This window comes from Pezoporus flaviventris, unplaced genomic scaffold (assembly GCF_033815535.1).
Source record: "Pezoporus flaviventris isolate CSIRO_AGI_PZ_B2104156 unplaced genomic scaffold, CSIRO_AGI_Pfla_v1 ptg000007l, whole genome shotgun sequence".
Taxonomy (NCBI): Eukaryota; Metazoa; Chordata; class Aves; order Psittaciformes; family Psittacidae; genus Pezoporus; species Pezoporus flaviventris.
Genome location: NW_026892555.1, coordinates 75,177,674 through 75,200,421, shown reverse-complemented (window position 1 = coordinate 75,200,421; position 22,748 = coordinate 75,177,674). Strand labels below are relative to the sequence as shown.

Below are 22,748 nucleotides of genomic sequence, written 5' to 3'. Positions count from 1 at the left end.
GGGTGCTTTAGAACTGATATTATCATACTCTGTGAGATATTTATCAGACTTTGTGTCTGAGATTACTCTAGTTTTCTCTTAAAAAAAATATTTCTCAGCAGTTTGTAATTAAGTTGAACAAAAGTGTCCTTACTTTCAGAACCTATTGTGATGATTTTGAAATTGATTAGATATTTTGCTTTCCAGTGGTTATAGTTAGTACAATAAGTTCTGTGACTGTATTTCATGCAAAAACCCCCTTTTAATAGTGCGTATGCTATGCATAATCTCAATATTATCTCAAACAGATAGAGTGCATTGACAAATTCCTGGCCCCTGGAGGTCTGCGTCATCTGATGTTCTACTTTCAAGATGTGGAGACGACGGGTACAGGTAAACAAACTTGGGTTCTCCAGCAGCATGTAATCACTGTACTGAGCAAGTATTCAAGGAAAAAAGCAACTAGTAAAGTTCTTATGTGCTGAGGCTTAAGGCAGATCAAATTCGGTTGTATTGGGACACCAATCCTTGTTCATGAAATGAGGATTGATAAAATTACTGAAGCTTGTCAGTGTACTTCCACATATTGCTTGTATGCAGCAGCAAGTAATTCCCTTGTGAGCCCAGCAAATCTTGTCTGGAGGGGTGAACAATGGTTTTCAACAGTTAAAAGATGATTTTAACGTGAGGTGAGCAGTGATAGGTGCTCTGCCCCTCCCTGTCATGCCACCAGTCTTTCCTAGAACCTCTTCATATTTCTTCACACTTTACCATTCATCCAGGTGTCCTGCTACCAATGGCCCCAGGAGGCCTGCAGGATGTGTAGTAGGGCCATTATCCCAGAATTCCCTTTTGCTCATATCCCGTTTCCTTCCCCAGTGCCCACATGTTATCACACCTCTGGGGAAAGCCTATAAGGTGGGGAGGGGGACTTACGGGTGGTCACCTGATCCAAAAATAAGGATCTCTGGGCACATAGTCACATGCCTGAGAAAAGAAAGGGTAAGGGACCTGGCACTTTTTGCATTGTTTTGGATGTTGTCCTTTAACTACTGGTGTCGGTGTCAGCAATTCACTTTTTGATCTTTCTGTTGTTGCAGTGTCTCACTAAAATGTGTATGCATGCAATTCTACTGTAAAGGAACATTAGAAAACTAGTATCAGAGAAGCAACGTGTCGAAAACCACAATTTAAGATATTTATTCCCTCCTCCCTTCCACCTCAACTGAAGACACTGCTGCTACTTGCTGACTCTTTACAAATGTTCCCAACAGCCTAAATGTGGGAGCAGCATATTCAGCAATCCTGAACTTTTGCTTAGAAGGAATAGAAAAGAAATAAGTTAATAGAAATAAAAGGCTTTTGATGTGAGAATTAGAAAGTTAGATTAAATAGTTCTTACTGTGCTGTGAGGACTCTGGATGCTGCATGCTGTGAGTGGGTAGTCCCATGGGGTGGTTCCCAGGGGCTGGGACTCAAGAGATACACAAATGATGACTGAACTGTTTGTTTAGAAAACTCTTATTTGAGTAAATAATCAGTGGGTTTTAAATATTCCTTTAATTTGAATCTATAGAGCAATTTGGCCTTCCAGAAACAGGAATGACCTCTCATTTGACAAAGAAAAAGAAACCTAAAGTGTTTGTGACAGAAGGAAAAGAAGTTGCTTTAACTGGTGTATGCATTTTCTTCATTAGATGTGGTCTTTCTAAACACATCACAACTGAGAATATTCGCCAGGTAAGAGTCAGTGACTGCTGGTCACTGAACATAATCTTGTTTAAATTTCATCTTAGGGTATTTGCTCTCAGTATGTGATATGACAGTCTTTGACATGCAGGAATGAGCAAAAGGACACAGTTTGGCTATGTGAAACACAAGGCAAAACAGCAGGGGAAGGGAAAAACTCCAACATTATGTAGGGCTGAATTGTATTATTGCTGTGAAGAAATGATGCTAAGGAAGAAAATTTATAATAATCTAGAATAACAGAGTAATTAGTCAATACCTAAATAATAAACTGTTTAATCTCAACAAGTGCTAGCAAATCAATTAAAAAAAAAATCAAGAATGGCTTTGTTTTTGAGAGTGTACATGCAAATTATATACAAACAAGTATTTACTGGTGAAATACTCCTTAAATCTATGACAATCTGAAGTGAACAAAGCTGGATCAAGTGCTGCAGTAATGAGAACAGAGTAAAATGTGGGGTATCCCACAGCTGTAAGTTATCAGAGTGTTGTGGAAAACTTTCAATGTGCTTTAAAATAGGGGTTTTCAAGTACAACCTCTAAACCAGCAAGTTTTAACATTCCCCATCTCTTCTAAGGGTGGGAAAAAAAACAAACCAAACCCTTTAAACCTCTTTAAAACTGTATTTTGCCCAGATAGGCAAGAAATAGAAGAGCAAAGGGTGGGTGAGCCGGTGTCATCAGGTTATTATGATTTTTACACATGTATGCTTTAAAGTTTTATGCTAACTTCTTAATTTTTTTTTTTTTTTGTGATTTTGAAAGGTCTGGCTTAGAGTTTTAACCAGTTATATACTATTTAATGTTTGAAGGTTTTTTTTCTTATTAATAGTGCTTGCAAGCTGGTATATGCAAATGAAAGATGTGTAAATCAGACTTCTTCACAAGTAATGATATAGCCCTTGATGATAGTAAAGGATACCTTAAAGCTAGGAAAGACAAGCTGTAAAGTAAAGCTGGTATGTGTGAGGATGCATCTAATGTGTGACACTTGAATACAAGTTGTCTGGTGTTAAATTATGTTACTGAAAAAAAATCATGTGGTACCTTCTAATGAAGCAAAATATGGCTGGCAGATTAATGTAATTTACTTTAGAAGTCAGAAGAGTAATTTTCAGAATGTCTCTCTCAAACTGGATAAAGGTATTCTTTTTGGACCAAAATCTTTGGGCAACTGCAAATTGGGTTTAACTATAGTTCATAATTCCTCTGGTATTTAAGCCTTTTAAATGCATTGATCTCTGCCTATATAGGCATATATATCCAAATACATTAAAAAATAAAATTCTGATAGCTTTAGAAATGGCAGACTAATTTTATTCACCCATATAAGCTGAACTTTATAAATAACAGTCTCTTATACTCTCATTGTATTTTGAAGTGTTTTCAGATCTTCGTTTCCTCAGAATGACAAACTGTGACCATGTGCAAATATTGCAGCCCCTGTTAGCAAGAATTGTGCTGGTGGCGTTTGAAGGGCCCTTGTAATTTTTGAAGTAATCAAGGCAGTAGGACAGGAATAAATACAATGATGGCAAAGTTTTGTTTTCTATTTTAACTTGCACTGTGTTTCTTTTACAGGAAGTAAATTTTAATGTGATGAACGTAGGTCGAGATGGCTTACTAAAAAGTGTTGAGCAGTTGATATCGGAAATCTTCATTCCAGCCTTACAGACTATGGACCATAGCTGGGTTGAACTTGTTGAACCTCAACTAGCTTCAAGTGTTAAGCAGAACTTCCTTTATTCTCTTGAAGCATTTGTTAGTGTGCTATCCGGAACTCGGCAAACTCTGTTAGAAAAGGTAGTATATTCACATGGCAAATAGACATTGAGCTAGCTGAAGAATGTCTCTTGCTCTGGAGCACTTGAATTAACTGCTGTTGTAGAATACTTATAAAAATAGCTTTTGTTAAACTGGACAAAACCAACCCTTTTTTTTGTTGTCATCAATTGCATGTTGATCTGTGGCTTAAATAATTCTGCAGGTGCTTCTATTCTTGTTTGTTCTGGTGCCTTTAACCATTTGAGCTATTAATTACTTGACTCTCCAATGGCTGTGTCCACTCTTAAATCAAGAATGATTAATGCCTGACAGCTAGTTGCTTTAACAGTTAATTTCTACTCAGCCTTTGTGAAGGAAAGAGCATGACAGCACAAGGTGCTAGGCTGGTGAATTCTCCAGATTCTAGTGTCCAGTTCTGACTCAAACCAGTTTAATTTAAGATGAAGTGGGAATATTAAGTGGGGCAATCAGTTACTTTTTGATGCTCCTGGATTATTTGTTATGAACATTTCAGCATTTCAGGGTCTTTTAACCTGTGTTTTAGATCAATCTGAAGAATTGTGAAACATATGATCTGAAAACTCTAAGAGGACCTTCAGATTACTTGGTGGTTGCTAACAGTGCAGATGCTCTTGAAAAAATAGAAGTCTACATGAAAGGATGGACCAAACAAATTGAGCAGGTGATAATATTGAGAAATTGTAAAATACGACAACATCTGCATATTGACAGAGGATGAATTTAATCCTGTTGGTGTATAGCTACCTTTCTATATAATTAGATGTGATCAATCCCTGTATTTTAAAGCATTGTTTGCATTTTGTGTGCTTTTACTTCTGCATGGGAATATTATTGAGAGATTTTTCCATCTACTGGTAAATAGAGCATATAAGTGTCTTTGGAAGCTTAGGCTCTGTTTTTGCTAGTCATCTATTCTTAAAGTAGAAAACAGTAATTCTCATTGGATTTAATGAAACAAAAGGAACACAATAATTCACTGAACACTATTCTCAGTGGTCAAAATTTCACTTTGAAACATACTTTGCAGGTTATTTGCAGAAAATGTAATTTTCTGTAACAGTGCCCTTGAGATACTACTCCCTTTTTGACCCAGAAGTAGAAAAGCCATGCAAAATTGAGGCCTCTGATGTGAGGTGGTGGCTGAGTTGAGTAATTTATTGTGGGAGGTTAATACTGGAAGTTAAATTATGAATTAATCCATAGTATCCATGCAGATAAAAAATATTAGCATCATTCAATAATATTATTCTATGATAAAAGGTTCTTGCAGAAAATGATCAGTTGAGAAAAGAAGCTGATGACCTTGGACCACGAGCAGAGCTTGATTATTGGAAAAAGAGATTGTCAAAATTCAACTACCTTACAGACCAACTGAAGAGCCCAGATGTGAAGGCAGTGCTTGGAGTACTCACTGCTGCTAAATCCAAGCTGCTGAAGGTTACTATTTTGACTTATGATGGATGCAAAGACTAGAAATGCTCTGTATACTGTAGTTCATTTTGGCAACGTGTGTAGCATTGCTGTTGGGGAAAATATCAAAGCATCTTTGCCTTTGCTTTCTTTGTCTCTTCCTATTTCTCATCTTGAGTAGATAAAATTTAAATCTATCATAATTTATTGGAGAAGACTGAAAATCCCTTTTGTCTAAAGGCTGATAATGTTCTGCATCCACATGGTTCAACAGAAATAAATACTTATATATCTTTGAAAAGTTGATTATTAAATTGGACATTGATTTAATGAATTGGATATTTGATGAAAAGAAAAACCCCACCACTTTCTCATGCTTTTACAGTGCCTCTCTAAACTGCTTGTGGGGTCATAACTTCTCACATTGACACAATGAAGTTAAAACCACAAATAGAAAAATAAGTGAATAAGACATAAGACAAATGTTCATCAGTCCATCAAGCAAAAATAGTTAACAGGTGATGTCTGTGTATTTTAGAGCAGCTTGTCTTGACACTGCTACTGGTGTAATCTGTTGAGCTGAGTGGTCTAAACTATGTTCAAAGTCAAGTAATTGAAGCAAAAAAATGACTTGTTCCTCATTTTGGGCAAACAAGTAACTCTCAAGTAATAGATCTGTACTTTCAAATGTGGTTAAAGACTAATAACAAAGCAGCTTGGGTTTATTTTTCTTTCCCAACTTTTTATTCTTAGAACTGGCAAGCGTTGGATATTCGCATCACAGTTGCAGCAAATGAAGCTAAAGATAATGTGAAATACCTCTATTCTCTGGAAAAATATTATGACCCATTATACAATAGTGATCCTGTAAGCAGAACTTTTTAATTCTTAACATAAATCTCTTGAGGCCACTAAAATTAATGTATTTTGCAGGATCAGTTTGGAAATTACATACATAGCATTTGTGGTATGCGTCTCCAGATTGACTTTTTTTCAGTTATGTTGAAAGTAGCCTGGTGGGATTACAAAATAAAGTACTTGTTATTTTGTTGCTGTGGTATCTATGCAGCTTTTGGTCTGATGATGGGACTGAATTCTGTGCTATGGGAGGAAGTGAAATTTTTGAGATTAAAAAGAAATAAAAAATGGTGTGTGTGTGTAAGTGAACCTAGCGCTATGCTAAGGACAAAGGCTGGGCTTTTGTCTTTGTGTTGGTGGCCAGGTCATGCTTAGCCAAACATCTATAACGCAATTTTCAGCTACTTGGGTTAGGAAAACAAATACAGTTATGCAAATGTTCAGGTGTAAATATAAAGGACCTTCTTGTAACATAGTAACAGGACATTACAAGCATAACAAGTAGTAAACAAAACTAGCCAACCTAAAGGACAAGATAGGAGGAAGGATTCTTACTGTCCATTATAGGCTAAAGAAGGTGGCAAATTATTGCTTTTATTAAAACGTGTTTTTCAACTGAATGTATGCATCTTTATAGTCAGAGATGCATGAAGAGTATCTATGAAGATTCAAAGCTTTGATCATCCAAGATACCTTTCTTTCTCTCTCCGTACTTTTCCCAAAGTGAAATTGCTTCCAAACAGTGCTCTGGGCAACCATGCTGCAGCTCTGTTTGTTTCCACTTACTACATACACGCTATTAGAACAGTGTATTCTTTCAGTGTTTTCCAGTATGATATTTGAGTCTCTCTGGTGAAAGGTTGGGTATGATACCCATAGAAACCACAGTTGAAGTTAAATATGCTTGCTACTGGCACTGTGCAGGGTCTGTTCAACTTGATCTGCTTTGTGCTTCCCCATAATGACTCTTACCAAGGAGGAAGTAGTGCCATCTTCAGAGAAGTTTAGTTTTGAGGAGAGTATGGGGGGAAGCCATTGAGGTATGGAGAGTGTATCTTTTCCTTACTGATATTTATCAGTAAAATATTGAGAAGCAGTTTGTCAGTAGAGTAAAACTGACATTTCTTTGAAATTCAGAAGCGAGGAGGACCTGTCTCAAAAATCTTTGTCTGGCCTCTTCATGGGCTGAAGACAGGATTGCTGGGGTCTTGAAATGATGCTTCTCTTCAAAGTATTTAGCAAAAGGCATTTTTTTGGTACACAGGAGTTACTGAAAACCATATAGCGCACTGGAGAATTAAAATGGTGTGGTGGGTCAACCTTGGCTATGGGTTAAGCACTCTCTCCCACTCCTCAACAGGATGAGGGGAGAACATAGCATGAAAAAGCTCATGGATTTTTTCAAAGACATAGGGTTCACTTATCTATTATAACCATGGATGAAACAAACTTGACTTGAGACAAAGTAACTCAAGTTATTGACAGTTAAAATGGATTTAGGTAGTGAGAAACAAAGACAAAAATTAAACCCACATCTCCCCACCACTTCCCCCCACAACTCCTGTCTTCTTTTCTTCTTCCTCAGAGCATCACAAAGGGATGGGGACTGGGGGGGCTGCAGTCAGCCTGTATGGCTCCTCGTCCTACACTTTTCCCTGCTGTGGCCTGGGGCCCCTCAGGGCTCACAGGGCTGTTTCTCACCGGGATCCCCTCAGCCCTGGCTGCTGGGTAGCGGTCTCCCCTTACCCAGGATTTCTCTGAAGCGCCTGCCCATGGCTGAGGGGTTCAGCTCTGTCCTGCGGTGGGGTCATTAGAGCCGGCTGGGACCAGCCTCCCCTCACAAGGGCTGCCTCTCTCTCCAGCACCCGCAGACCTGCACCCCAAAAATGGCCTAGAAGATCACCTCCTCCCAGACACTTCATCTACTATATTAATTTTTTTATTACCTAAATGCCACTACTACAGGAAAGTTGGCTGTAGTTCCTTTTTTCAAATGAGTGCTATGAGGCTTAATGTAATTTTTTTGTGAATCTATTTATATACAAGCTTACATCAGGTTTAGTGAAAGAGTGTACAGACATGCAATTTTCGGTGAAAATAAGTGGTACGTTTGGTCTTTATCAAATTTCACTTGATATCAGAGCATTTCCAACCAAGACTAGTGAAAATTTTTACCTAAAATTGAACTGGAGAACTTGGAGGGTGAAGTAGAAGAGGCCCAGGGAAAGAGAGGCAAAAATGTTAAGGAGACCATGTTCGTAATATTCCTGTGTTCTCTAATTAGATGTTGAGCTAATGCATGGCAACAGAAGTACTCAGTACAGAAGTACTACAGTTCAGACTCTGTATTTCTTTCCAGGTGTCCATGGTGGATGCTATTCCAGGACTCATAAATGCAGTAAAAATGATTCAGAGTATCTCTGAATATTACAACACATCTGAAAAGATATCGTCGCTGTTTGTGAAGGTTGGTGCTTCAGCATGAAAGGAAACTTTCAGGGATTTTTCTGTGTGTTGTTGCTTGAGTATGAGAGAGAATACATAAAGGAAGTAAGTAATTGAAGAGGCAGCTTTTTGGTCAATTTAATGATGCTTTTTGAACGTTTAAAGAAGCAGAAATAGTGATAAAACTAGTTCAAAGTTACAATTTATATTATTGTCTGTAATTTGGAGTTGTAAGAATTTTTTCAGGCTTCTTGAAGATCCAGGGCTGTTCTCAACCCTGACATGAATTGATTGAGGAGCTTTCTGTTACAATGAGTTTTACCTGTGGTGAACTGTTTTTTGTAGCCCTTAAACCTCCTTAGGTTTGCATGAAGAAGGAAATGCAGTTGGAAGGACAACCTATTCTTCAATGATCATAGTCTCTTTGCTTTCAGAAGTGTTTCTTTTCAGTCTTATGACCTTGTAGTTCTCAGTGTCATTTCAGGGTTGGTTCAAAGTGTTTAGGTTTAAGGTGAGCATAGTTAATCAACAACATTTTAATGGCATAATGGTCTGGGGGCTTGGTATTACAAGGGGAACAGACTATGTGTCTGGTTGTTTGGTACTGCTATCTTGCAGGCTTTAAGCCAGTGGAGTCAAAGGTAGGGGATGAGACTGAAAGAAGGGCAAGTTCTGCTTTATTTTGAAATATTCTTTTCACAAGATGAAAATTGTTTTCAGGTGACCAATCAGATGATTGCAGCATGTAAATCTTACATTACAAACAACAATACGGCCACCATCTGGAATCAACCCCAGGAGAGTGTTATGGAAAAGCTACAAGCAGCCATTAAACTTAAACAGGTAGGTGGGAGAGCACATGGAAAACAATATAAGGTGATTTAGCAGCATGTGGTTAGGAAAACTTTATTTTATACAAGGAAGCAATGTTGTAATGTTTGAAAAAGGAGCAACTGAAAATACCCTTAGGAACTGAGGCATTTATGTTATGGCTAACAGGGAATTTAGACCAGTGTCTGTTTACCTTCCAGAAATAGGATTTCAATGGTTAGCCTAACTTAACTATGCTGCTTATATGAGAATTACTTGGATTGTCATGCCTGAGTTTCTTTAGAAAGTTTCTTACATGATGAAGATGGATATATGATAGAAATGAAAACAGAGTGAGTTACTGAGCTGAAAGTACTTCAGAGATATGTGGATAAGTTATACCTTTAGAAAGGGCAATTCAGTGAACTGAGAATTCAGCTGTTGAAGGTTGCATCCAGTCAGAATATCTTCTGTTTCAATTTATGCCCATTGCCTCTTGCCCTCTGTTACTTTGAAGAACCGAGTTCTGCCTTTTTTTGATAACTTCCCTGTAGATTTCAGAAGGTTCTTGTTAGATTTTCTCTATTATTACTTTTTGATTCTTTAATAATATGTGACTGGAAGATTAGAATTTTATCCTGGTGCTTTCTGAAGAAGCAAATTTTGCATGCTTCTAGTACAAATTAGTGTAAATTTATATGATGTCTTAGCATCAGCAGTGAGTAGTAAATTTGGGTATTTCTATAAACATATAGTAAATGCTGCATTAAAATATGGTGAAGGATTAGTTTATTTCAGTCCGGTGAGTTCCAAAAGCTTTCAGAAAATCAATAGATTAAAACTTAAAATTTGAATCACTTAACAAATTTAGGAAATTCTGGGCCCTTTTTATTAGTATTTCTAAGTGGGGTTATTCATATGTATACTTGATAAAGAAATAATGAACATTGTAATCTAAGGATTATTTTCTTGAAAGAAACCATTTCAAGCAAATCTGTTGACTATGAAAACTGTGTGTAGGAAGAATTTAATTTTAACATATTTGAAGCAGGGTTTGTGACCAGCTAAGAATGCAGAATGAAAACTGGAAGCTGATGACTTTAGAAGGGGTTTTGTTCTGGAAAGTGATTTTGGAAAATTTGAAATACTATTACTCAATAAAACTGCTCAGCACACAATCATTATTTTCTGTCTCTGGAAACTGAAATCTGGGTTGTCATCTTGGATATTCAGTAAACATATCAAGCCCTGCTGTAAAATAGAGGAAACTGAATTTCACGCTAGCTAAGGATGGAATGTACAAATACATAAATGTGCAGTTCACTGATTTGATAAAATGTATGATCCTGTAATGGTATTGTTGGGTTAGTTTTCAGACAAATCCTGCTACCCAGTTTATAGTTCTCATGGCTATTTATTGATGAAAATTCTACTTGTTATCAAGATAGGAAAATATCTGCCTGCATAAAGTGTTCTACCTAAAGATAGTGCCCTTTATTATATGCTTAACTTCTTTTTTTCTGTTTTGTTGTTTTTTTTTTAATTAATTCTTTGTTTTCAGGAGTATCAGAATTGTTTTCACAAGGTAAAAGAGAAATTGGAACAAAATCAAGCTGAAAGACAGTTTGCTTTTAGTGAAGTGTATATCTTTGGAAAATTTGAATCCTTTCATCGACGTCTAGTAAAGATAATAGATATTTTCAATACTGTGAAAACCTACTCAGTTCTACAGGAGTCTAAGATAGAGGGATTGGAAGGAATGATCACAAAATATGAGGTACACAGTAAATTTTGGATATCCTGTCCATCTGACTTGAACTTTAAACAGCAAATAATTATGAAAATTAGAAATGTGTTTGCCAAGAGGAAAACTAACTCCAAGTTGTGCTAAAATTACCAATTAGTGTTTAGTGACATAACTGTGTGATTGCTGGGGAAGCGAGCAGACAAAGTGAAGAGGGGCAGGTGGGCATGTGAAGGAGGTCTGTGTTTACTTTTACTTGTTTCTTTGAGCCATTGGAGCAGTGGTTTTATGTTAGGACCAGGAGAAAAACTGAGAAGTGCAACATTTCTGTCTTTATGAACATTTTGCTGGCTATGAAAGTGTACTGTGGCCAAAATTGCAGTATGGGGCGAAATAAGTCCCAGTTCAATTTCTGTGCTGCATAAATGCAAACAAATATAATTTTGTTTTCTTGAAAAAAGTAATTTGAAAAACCTATACCAATTAAATACAAACCCTAAAAAACTTGGACACTCAGATTGACTTTTTTTCATTAAGCAAATATGTCCCTGCCCGTGGCAGGGGAGTTGGAACTGGACGACCTTCAAGGTCCCTTCCAATCCAAAACATTTTATGTTTCTATGAAATAGCAAGCTTAATTCCAGCAAAACAGATTATTAAATTTACTTAAAATCTGTACTCTAAATCCAGAGTACAATCATCACTTTTGTGTTTTATGAGGTCAGAAAGAAGTATTTCACAGATGGCTATATTTAAGGTGGGAGAAGAAGAGAAATGACTTAGCTGGTTTGCTCTGGACAGCTCTTAAAGTTTAGGCTTTTTCTTCATTAACAGCAAAATCATTTTGCTTGTTAGTGTCACCATTCAGGGTTCTTTCCTGATCCTTTTATTTAGTAGGAGAAAGACTTGAACAACAAGGATCTCTTCTAAGTATATGAATATGCTAAATCATGTTATTTTCCTTCCTTTTTTCCAAGATTAACTTTCTTTTCTAGAAAGAATTTACTAAGCCTGAGTTAACTTACCTTATGTCTTTCTTAGTGCGGTATCATAATTACGGTAATTATATACTGTATTATAATATATACTTATAATGTTACATGCATAAAACATAAAAATATTGTAATTACCATAATTATGAAAATTATATGTTAGAATAGAAAATAATTTTGTAAATATAAAAATAAATCAGAAGTATTTAATGTGTGGAGTTTGTAGACTGCTTTTAAAGATCACATGTGATACAGTGGCAGTACAGGCAACTGAGGCATTCTAATTTGCTTTACCTTGTCCATTGTCTTTTTGTTATGACCACAAGTAAGCCACTTTGTTTTAGTTTAGTAACTGTAGGGTCAAATATGAGCTTTCCTGTTGCAGTCTGCGGTTTTGATTCCTTGACTGCATCCTTCAGAGTAGTCAGTTTTCTTCCTTGTTCTCTTCTGTAGTCTTCTGAGAAGAAACCTAGGCACAAGTGGAAGGCTAGCTTAGTCCAAGAGTATTCCACATGGGCAGGATAGGTGTGTGCTGCTGTAAATTTTACTCTGCTCACTGAGAACTCCACTCTAAAGCTGTGCCAGGAAGCACAGCTTTTCTTCACAATTCAGGTAGCTGAGAATTTTCAAGTTGTGCTATAAAAATACTCTTTTGGTAGGCTGCAGCACAGACATTTATTTGGGGCATTCGTATTTGAAAAGCTGCTTGTGACCAATCGTCCAGGCTGTGATGCAGTCTGCAAAGTGTATGCAGATATACTGCATTATCCATTGCAGCACTCAAGTCCTAAAATAAGGGCTTTTGTGTGAGACCTAGTTCATAGAGTTGTAGAATAGTTAGGGTTAGAAAGGACCTTAAAAATCATCTAGTTCCAATTCCCTGCCATGGGCAGGGACACCTTCCACTAGATCAGGCTGCTCTGTGCCCTGTCCAGCTTGGCCTTGACCACTACCTCTCTGGGCAACCTGTTCCAGTGTCTCACCCTTCTCACAGGAAAGAATTTCTTCCTTATATACAACCTAAATCTCCCCTGTTTCAGTTTGAGCCCATTTCCCCTTGTTCAATCACTACAGTCCCTGATGAATAGCTCCTCTTTGGCATCCTTGGACTCTCCCTTCAGATATTGCAAGGCTGCTACAAGATCAATTTCATTTGGTGGGTGGGAGTGGGTAGGTGAGAGGAAATTATACATGCCTTGGTAGAAAATACTACATGGAAGGTTCTGGATAGTATGCATAAATGGCAGAAAGTGATTGTACTTTTTTAATAGTGATAAAATTGAAGTACTGAAGTATTTGATGTGGACCATAGCTACAGTTATGTGACTTATTACATGACTTGAAAAATGTTTACAATAGGAAGTTATTATGTTGCGGGTGTTTATGCTTTACCACTTAGTTGTTATTTGGGATTTGCTTGTTTTTAGAGGAAAAGATGGAAATATTATTTACAGTAAATAAAGATGAAGTTCCATTGGCTTACAATAAAACGTTGTAAGTCTGAGGTGCTGAAAATATACTGAGCTTTGTAGGTATACTGTGGTAAACTACTAGGATGTTGAACAGCGGCTCAGCTCAAGGGTGATGCTGATTCATTTCATTTGAGTGGAAAGCAGCTATGTAAGAGAATCCTGAAATAATAGGTTCTGGGCTGTATATGATGCTTCTTACTGTGTCTTTCAAACTGTCTGTTTTTCTATGGAATCAGCTAATTTAAAGAGATGGAAAATGCTAATGTGAAAATATTTTTCTATGTTGAACTGCATAAGAGAATATTTAATGGATAACAAATGTCTTTGAGGAAAAGCAAGAATCTGAACTTTCTGTCAGTTCTAATTGACTTGAAACAGAAGTAAATAATATAAATGAAATTCATATGACCATTACAACAACTTGAAAATATCATGTAAGCAATTTGCATATATTGCTCAGTAAATAAATGGGAACTAATGGCAAAGGTAAAATGAGAATGTGCACAGCCCATTGTACTAAATATTTTGGTGTGGTGATTCTTTGTGGTAAGCCAATTTTTTTTGTGATTTCCTTTTTCTGTGACACTGTTTAGAGCATTGTGGACATCATGAAGAAAAGGCATTACAATTTCTTGGATCAGCGGAACGTTCATTTTGACCAAGACTATGAAGAATTTTGCAAAGAGATAAATGACCTTCAGGTAGGTTTTATGATTCAAATAATTTACTGAGGCATCCTTATGAAAATAAAAATTTTTATTACTGCACTTTATTTGGAAGTTTGCTAGCAAGTTTAACACAAAAATGGATGATTTTCTTGCGTGACTGGGAGCATAGCACAAATAAGTCAAATGATTAACTTTCTCATAGTTCTGAAGTCACAAGTTTGTGGAAGGAAAGGGTAACTGTAGAAGATGGTGAAACATCTGAGGGTACAAAAGCTTTTGTTGGTTGCACAGCCTCAGAGGGAATGTAGAAAGACAATACCTTGAAAGTTGACTGTATTTTGTTTAATTCTTGAGAGGAAGAAGAAGGGGAAATTGATACTTACTGGGGTTAGCTTCATACAAATAATGATCCAATAGAGCGCATGATAAAATGTAAGGCGGTATCTGGCATGTTTGAGGTTTGTACCCTATGTCGTTCTCTGCTGTAGAATTATTTTCTCTCTTTTAGGATCAATTAAGGGTTTTCATGGACATCACCTTTGAAAATATTCTGAACACTAAAAGAGCACTGAGTATGCTGAGGAAATTTGAAAGGTAGTATGTCCTATCTAGATTGCTGGAATTCTGCCTGGCAATGGAAATAATACTTTAAACATTATGGGAAATGGGGGGAGCTGAGCAGAAGGCACCTCCTTTAAATGCAAACAAAAACCAGCTCAACTTTCTCTCACTTGTCCAGCTCTGTTAAAAGATATCTTTTTAGCAGTGTGGATAAATAAACCCCACATCTTTTTTTTGTATCAGAAAATGCAAAGCATAAGTGGAATTCATATTTGATCTTTCAAAAATATAACATAAGTGCAGGAATACTTTATGGCTGCCAGAATAATTACTTTATGTTTGTCCTTTAACAATAGCATTAATTTGTTACCACAATGCAGTTAACAGAGAATAAATGCTTGTATTAGGAAACAGTGAAATTTTTCTTGATAAATTCACATTGTTGCAATGCAGCCTCAGTCTTTATTACATCATTCTTCTTATAATACTCTGCTTAATGGAGTAGACTGCTAGTGGTGGATTGGTTACAGTTTGCTACACATAATTTTAGCTCAGTGTTTGAAAACAGTGACAAAACAGAAAATGTGTAGGCTTACTTGGAAACTTTTAGCATTTGGTCTAAATCTCAGTTGCTTAGAATCAGGTTGTGACAGCATTTTTTTTTTTTTCAAATTTTAACAAAAAATCAGCTGTTAAAGCAGTTATTTTCTGTAGAATGCAAGAGAATCTGGAACAACTGTGTTTTCCAACAATGCAGCAGGAGAATTTCAGAAGTATTGAAGGAATTTTTTAAGTGATTATTATTTTTCTAAGCAGATTACAAATCCCCGCTCTTGGCATTGATGAAAAGTATCAGAAAATACTCCAAAACTATGGCCATGACATAGAAACAGTCTGTAAGATATACACTAAGCAGAAGCATGACCCTCCGCTGGCTCGTAATCTGCCTCCGATAGCTGGTAAGATCTTGTGGGCACGCCACCTATTCCATAGGATCCAGGAACCCATGGAGTCTTTCCAGCAGCACCCAGCTGTTCTGCAAACACCAGATGGGAAGCGCATAATCCGCAACTACAACAAAGTAGCAAAAGTTCTTGTGAAGTTTGAGGTGATCTACCACAGGGGATGGCTTCAGCAGGTAAACCAGCTGGTTTTGATCATGATATCTTAAAGAGAATGTGGTGGATTTTGTTGATGGTAGACTACTAACATCTAGCTTTACAGTCCAGATTGGATTCCTGTTGTTTCAGGCCTCAATGAAACACTCAGAGCAATGTGAAGGAATTTCTGGTTAATAACAGTTGTCAGGTACACTGAACTATAGACTCAGGATACCTCCTAAGTGAAGGATGAAATGAGAAAAGGTATTTTATAATAAACAGTGTCTGTACTGCCTGTAGCTGAATTTAGGAGGAACTGATACTTCATTATAACTAAAAGGTTATAATGAAAAATATTTATTATGGAAAAGTATAATGAAGATTCACTGGTAGCTACATCTGTGTCCTTTGGTTAAATGATGTAGTGATCAGGTTATCTGACATGCTCCTTGATGGAGCAGCCACATTCTCCTTTCGCCTTTCACAATATAACTGTAACATCCAAGTCATCTCCCCTGAACTGGTGCCTTCCCTTGTGAGGTCCTAGTGATCTGTGGTCTGATTCTGATCACGTTAAAAGTACATCTGGTTTCTCCTACAGCAGGGTCAAATTGCATTGGCAGCCATATAAATTTGCTTAGCCTGCTCCAACCTTATATTTATTAGACGAGAACAAAGAGAGGTAGATTTGAACACAATTTCAAGTTTTAATACGAATACACATGCCTTGAAAATACAGGATAAGTAGATCCGTTTTAAAATCAGTGCACTTGTCTAACAGGTGTGGCAAAACCCCAAGGCTACTGTTCAGTAGTCCCCTATTCTTGAGGCAAGAACAGACGAATGTGGACATGAGCACCAAAGAACACAAGGTGGAGCTCCTGCTCTACTAGTGAGCAAAAGGAAAACCGTGGGTGTCTGGGAGGCAACGTACAGTGGGGATTGCAAAAGAAGCGCAGATAGTCCTGTAGCTCCTACTACTTTTTTATTCTTCTGTGAAATGGAAATACTTAAGCTTAGTGGCACTTTCTGATATTTCCAAACATTTTTCCCTCCTTTTGCCTGTTTGTCACTGGATGGTTATCACCTTGTTCATGTTTGTTTTGTTTTTTGTTTTTTGTTTTTTTTTTTTAAGCGTATGATTTAAAACTATTATTTTTTGTGCTGCAACAAATGATGTTCAACTTGGATATATTAAAATAATAAAATACTGGGAATTGTGAAAGTTTTTATAATTTTGTGGTGGTGTAAGATTTGTGCTTTCAATCTACCCCCTACTTCTGTTACTGTTTTCTATTACCTCAATAATGAAAATTCCATTTAAAAAAAACATAAATGAGAGGAAGAGATAGATAATGGGAATAACAACGAGTGCAGTAAGATTTTCTGGGGAACTGTGCAAAAATACATTCAGCTCTTAGTTATGGCGGCTGTGCTGAGTGACTTTGATGCTAGTGGACAGAGCATGACAACTTCACAGACAGAATTTGATCAGATGATTTCTTGAAAATGCTGTGTAAAGTGCAATGATAATACAAGATACAGCTGAAACAAGCAGTAGAGTCAACTATATTTTAGACATTGAAAGAGGGTGCAAATTTTCAGTCTGTTACATATACAAGAAAATGTACACTGAAAGAAATCAATGTGATATGAAACTACTGCTTAAAAACAAGCTCCATCTCAGTGTAATGTGATACATGAAGTTTGAGAACTAAATAAAGAACAATAAAATTATGTCAGCAAAATGACAACTAGTAAATAAGAATAGCAAACTGTTTCATGTAGAAAGGATTTTCCTACCTAAGGCATGACTTCTTCCTGGTATAGCCCAAATTTTCTATGTGTGGGGGTTTAATGAATATTGTCCCTTCTAACCACATGGAGAACAAATGATATCCTAATATTCAAATAGGGCAGTTAAACCAATAGTGTGATTAGGCTTTTCTTTTAAGAATTAAACCCAGAATCCATAATAAACATTATTTTTTGTCTTTTTAAAAAATTTGCCTAGAGGTTGAATATAATTGGTAGTTCCATTAAGATTGGTTTGTGGCTTATCTGAGGTTGTGTTTATATTCAAAAGATATCTAAAGAAGTTATCCAAGAAAAATTGAGTTCATCGAAGAGGTTGTGTGCAGCCTTATAGCAGGATGTAGAATAGGTTTTAATGAAATGAGAGTTCAGATTTAAAAGGATTGAACTAAAAATGTCTATGCCTCTGCTTTTGATGTTGGACTGTGGAATGCAGTTTATGATATACAAGAACCAACAGAAGAATGTCTGTGGGAGAGAGGACAGTTAACTTGATTGTTAAGCACTTGAGTACATACAGATTTTGTTAATAAAGTTTTGTTCTTGATTCATACACTATCAATCTTGATTCATACACTATCAATCTTTATTGTCAGCAATATCTGATTTTAGTATCTGCCAAAGTGATATTTATGTCCAAAACAAAGTATTTCGTTGTATTGGCTTGCCTGATCAGGAATGATGGCTTTGTTTCCTGCAGATTGAATTAACCAAAAGAGGACTTGAGGCATCTCTCTTGGTAAAAGCACCAGAAACAGGAGAATTATTCGTGAATTTTGACCCTGAAATATTAACTTTAATCAGAGAAACAGATTGCATGGCTCACATGCACCTTGAAATCCCACCTTTTGCAAGTGTTATTCAACAGAAGAAAGACTGGTATAAGAAGATTGTCAACAATTTGCATGTGGGTTTATTTTAGTTATTTTATATATGTGTAATGTACATTAAGATGTCTGGGTTCTAAACATATGGAAGAGAAAATATGAAGTTCAACTATTATGCATTAAGAAAATATTGGAAAACCTGGGTTTTATCTCTATGTCTTCTTGAGGCACTTTTAAAAAGAATTTCTGGACTTTGTATTTTCTGTGAAGTCATTTCAAAGATGCATGGGTTTAGGGAATTTCTACAGAATTTGGGAAAGAGATGAGGCTGGGAAGGAAAGGAGGCTTACAAGGTGCCTCTCTCTGTTGTCTGCTTTTTAAACAATAAGCAATCTATCTCTTATCCAACACTGGAGTCAACATTGTTTACACTTTGTTTTGAGAGTGGAAGGAGCAGGTGGTATGCCTTTAAAAAGTGTAAAGCATCCAGCAAGTAGCAGCATAGTTGCTGCACCAGTGTTTTACACAGATATCTGTGGAATAGTTTAAAAATAGAAGCTCAGACTTCCCTTTTTCTCATCTTTCAAATCCTGTGGGTCATTTTGTCTGCCTATGAACAGACAAGGTTCTTGATGACTGAAGCTGAGGATTCAAAGATAGGTGTTTAGAAAACTATATCTTCAAAGGACTACTTGATTCTGAAATGAGAAAAAAAATTCATATTAAGTCAAAGCTCTTGCAAGGATTGTGTTATGCAAAATGTGAAACTAGATCAGCTGGTTAAAGATGCATTGGAAACCATCACACAGACACTAGCTTACTCCACACAGTGGGATGGGAGAGGGAATCTGGAGGTTAAAAGAGAAAATATGTGGGTTGAGATAAAGACAATTTAGTAGGGAAAACAAAACCAGCATGCATAAACAAAGCAGAATAAGGAATTAATTTAATAATTCCTATCAGTAAATCCAGAGGAATTTTCTTAATTTATCATAAATATGTGCATGTGTGTCCTGGTTTAAGCCCAGTTTAATAACTGTTACATTTGAACCCCAGACAATGTAGAGATGTACAAATCATTGTATATTATCTAGCACTTTAATTTTCTGTTAATTTCAGATGATGCTGGCAGAATATAGAAGAATTAAACTGAAAATACAACACCCTATTGAGCAACTGGTGGCTCCTCGGTTAGCAAATGTAGATGATGCTATCCAGCCAGGTCTAATGCTACTGACATGGACATCCTTGAATATTGAGAAGTATATTGATTCAGTTTTTTACAAGTTAAGTAAGTCATTTGCTTCTTTCCATTAGCTTCAGCTTGTTTGTTTCCATATAAATGCAAGCTATATTATTAAATTTACTGTCCTTTATATGGTTTAATTTAATTGGCTTATGTATGAAAGACATCAGAATTTCCATCTATCATTTATGAAACCTTTGTTTTTTAAAACGCCTTCTTTGTTTCACATAATTGTCAAACTTTTACTAATATGGAAGGGATGGCAGTTAAAATTAGACCAAACATAAAGTGCTGGGCAAATGGTTCTGTGTATTCTGAATTCAAAGAATGATAGCTAGTTTTCAAAAGAGCTCCTAGGTTTCAGACTTTTACTAATCTTACCTTTAATAGGTACATTTAATATAATGTACAATACAAGTTCTTGGAATAATATCTCAACTGAGTTGGCACTGTTACTGCTCAATAGCTTTTCATATTAACCTTTTAGTTTTCTAACATCAATGTCTTTAAAACCAACATACACATCTTGGGCGATAGCTTTGGAAACAGATGAGCTTGTCTTTTCAAAAGATTATTGCAAGATTGTGCTGAGATGTGTATTGTTTCTGAAGCACCAAGTTCTTTTTGATTCAGCTTAATTACTACATCAAATAGATTTTGTTTTTTGAAATGATATAAGTAGTTATAGTGGGAATTTTCATTAGTTGAAATAGCAAATTAAAATGCATTTTAGATGCTAACTTGACAATACACTCCATTTAATTCTGAGTAATACAAGTAGTTTCAGTCTGGAGCAGGCACCTTGCTGGTATTTAAATTTCTGCATTGAAAGCAAATTGCTATTAAACTGTGAAAATTCTAGTGATTGTTTTCTGTTAACTATTATTTGACTTTTTTTGAAGGATAGATGTGATGTTTGTCAAAAGTTTCTGTTGTGAGTGTGTTCTCCAAGTGGTAATGATTTCAAGCTGTAGAAGTATTCCTGGATCTCAATTGAATTTTAATGTCTTTATGTTTGAAATGCATATACTTTTATATACATATATGCATATACATATGAGCTCATCTGATACACATTTATAATATTCTGCTTGTTATATCCTAGAATATGGATAGTATACAATAAGGTGCATATGCTATTCAAGAAATTAATTATGATTTCAGTGATTAACTTCGCTATAAAAGTTTAGATATTTGACATAAGCTGGTTAAGGTGTAGAGTTCATACAAAATTAAACATGACTGTTGACATAAAAGTTTAAGCAGAGCACCGCAAAAACTATTGCTTCAAAGTTCTAAGCTTGTCTTGAATCTTCTGTTTGCTTCAAAAGCTGGTCTGGAGTTATTGCTTGATCGAGTGAATGACTTGGTTGAATTTCGTATTGATGCTGTCCTTCAAGAAATGACTAGAGTGCCACTCTGTAAGTTGCCAGATGATGAACCACTGAGCTGTGAGGAATTTCTCCAAAAGACTAAGGTTATTAGATAAAAATTTCATAAAGAGGAGTTCAATAGTTTTGAATTAAGATATTTTTCTGTTTTTATGACACGAAACTAGTGCAGAATTAATGAAGCATGCATGGGAAAGTGAAAAAGGGAATCCTCACTTGCTTAGCTGCAATCTTAAAAAGGAACAAAAATACCAAATGCAAAGAGGTCGGAGTTCAGATGTTCTTTTCTGAGTTTGTTACTTTCAAGCCAGCTACTGCATGATATTTCTTTCATGCTTTAATATCACTCAACTGAAAAGTTTTTCCCCTGTGATAGTATCTTTTTTTGTCATTGTTTGTTATTTAATTCAATTCGTTTAAATAAGGGAATTGCTCATCTGATGCCTGTGAATAGCTCTGTAACAAGTGCACTTTGTTGCCTGGGAGAGTAAATACTATGCAATTGTTTGTGTACTGAATATCTTTGTTAATCCGAAACTCTCCTGAGTTGCTAATGGGATGTGCAAAATATACTCAGAAGTGCCTAGGTGGAGTTATTCTGGAAATAACCCCTTCCTTCATCCCATCAAAATACTGTTATGTTGACAAGGATTAGCTGTGAGCAGTTGTTATTCAGTTAAAGAGCTGACTAAGCTTGTAATAAAATTGGACGTCAGAATGATTTTATGAGGCAATACTGAGGTATTTTGGCATTTCAGGATATAATGTTTAACTTGTGTTTTACCCTGAAATAAACTTCGCTTTAGTAAAAATTGTAGAAAATCATGTCGATAATCCCTATCCCTGGCCTCTTAAATTAAAGTTTTTTTTCTTGCTATACTTAGCTTTTTTGGCCTTTCCTCTTTTGTTCCTTGTAACAGCTCACATTGTTTTTAAATACAAAGTAAAACTTACTATTTTATGAAGTGAATGGTTCTTTTGTAAGTCTCACACTTTTGTAAAGTTTTTTTGTTCACTCTTTGTTGCTTTCCTGGTAGGTCTGGTACTATATTAAATGGAGTAAAAATATGTGAGTGTGAGCATAAACACCTTCTCAACACTATGCGACAACTGATACTGCTTAATCTGCAAGAAAATGTGAGCTGCTACCCAGCAATTACAACACCACAGCAGCAAACTGATTTGGGTTAGCAGAACAAGTGGTATACTAACTCCAGTTATGGGTACAATCAAAACAGTAACAACATTTGTAAGCTTATTGTAGGTTTTAATTAGAAGGGACTGTAAATAAGTTCTATCATATAACCGGTGTCTTTAAGTTTCTAAAGAAATTGCTGTAACAAAAATATTTAGACTGTGGAAAAAACCTCAAAGTACTTTGTTTAGGAGTAGTTGTGATACTGCAAATCAGATATGGCTTCTCTCTCAACTAGACTGAATCATTAGGAAGATCAAAGATTCTGTCTTAAAATTTGGAGGTGACTGAATATTTCTAATGGCATAATTTTTCCAATTATTGATTTTTAATTAAATGGAGGTAACCAGGTTTGATTAAGCTTAAAGAAATAGGAGATAACAAGGAATACAAAAAATATAAGGCAGTTATAGTTAAAAGTTAGGGTTTGCTAAAGCATACTTAATAAGTTTTACCAGAAGTATTAAACCCCCCCGAACAATACTTTAATACATTTCTGAATTTTATTAAATCTAATTCTTTGATTCCTTATCCCCCAGTTACTAATTTTCTTATTTATTCTAATAGATTTTGGTAGCATTTTTTTATCTCCTATCTATTTATAAATGGGAAATATGGTTGGCTAATACTCCTTTGGCACAGCCACGTAATGGTAAAACGGCACTATCAAAAGAAAG

The 22,748-nt window shown here is 35.9% G+C and overlaps 1 protein-coding gene across 1 annotated transcript in view; it reads left to right on the top strand.

The window, feature by feature from the left end:
- Positions 1–22,748, top strand: part of DNAH5 (dynein axonemal heavy chain 5) — a 120,557-nt gene that overhangs the window by 5,732 nt on the left and 92,077 nt on the right. Inside the window, exons 3-17 of the mRNA XM_061449235.1 lie at positions 288–372; positions 1,556–1,719; positions 3,313–3,534; positions 4,061–4,198; positions 4,798–4,974; positions 5,701–5,814; positions 8,165–8,272; positions 8,971–9,093; positions 10,622–10,837; positions 13,862–13,969; positions 14,445–14,530; positions 15,314–15,635; positions 18,113–18,319; positions 19,359–19,530; positions 20,817–20,962. Coding sequence (XP_061305219.1) covers positions 288–372; positions 1,556–1,719; positions 3,313–3,534; positions 4,061–4,198; positions 4,798–4,974; positions 5,701–5,814; positions 8,165–8,272; positions 8,971–9,093; positions 10,622–10,837; positions 13,862–13,969; positions 14,445–14,530; positions 15,314–15,635; positions 18,113–18,319; positions 19,359–19,530; positions 20,817–20,962 — 2,388 coding nt within the window. The remainder of the gene's footprint in view (positions 1–287; positions 373–1,555; positions 1,720–3,312; positions 3,535–4,060; positions 4,199–4,797; positions 4,975–5,700; positions 5,815–8,164; positions 8,273–8,970; positions 9,094–10,621; positions 10,838–13,861; positions 13,970–14,444; positions 14,531–15,313; positions 15,636–18,112; positions 18,320–19,358; positions 19,531–20,816; positions 20,963–22,748) is intronic.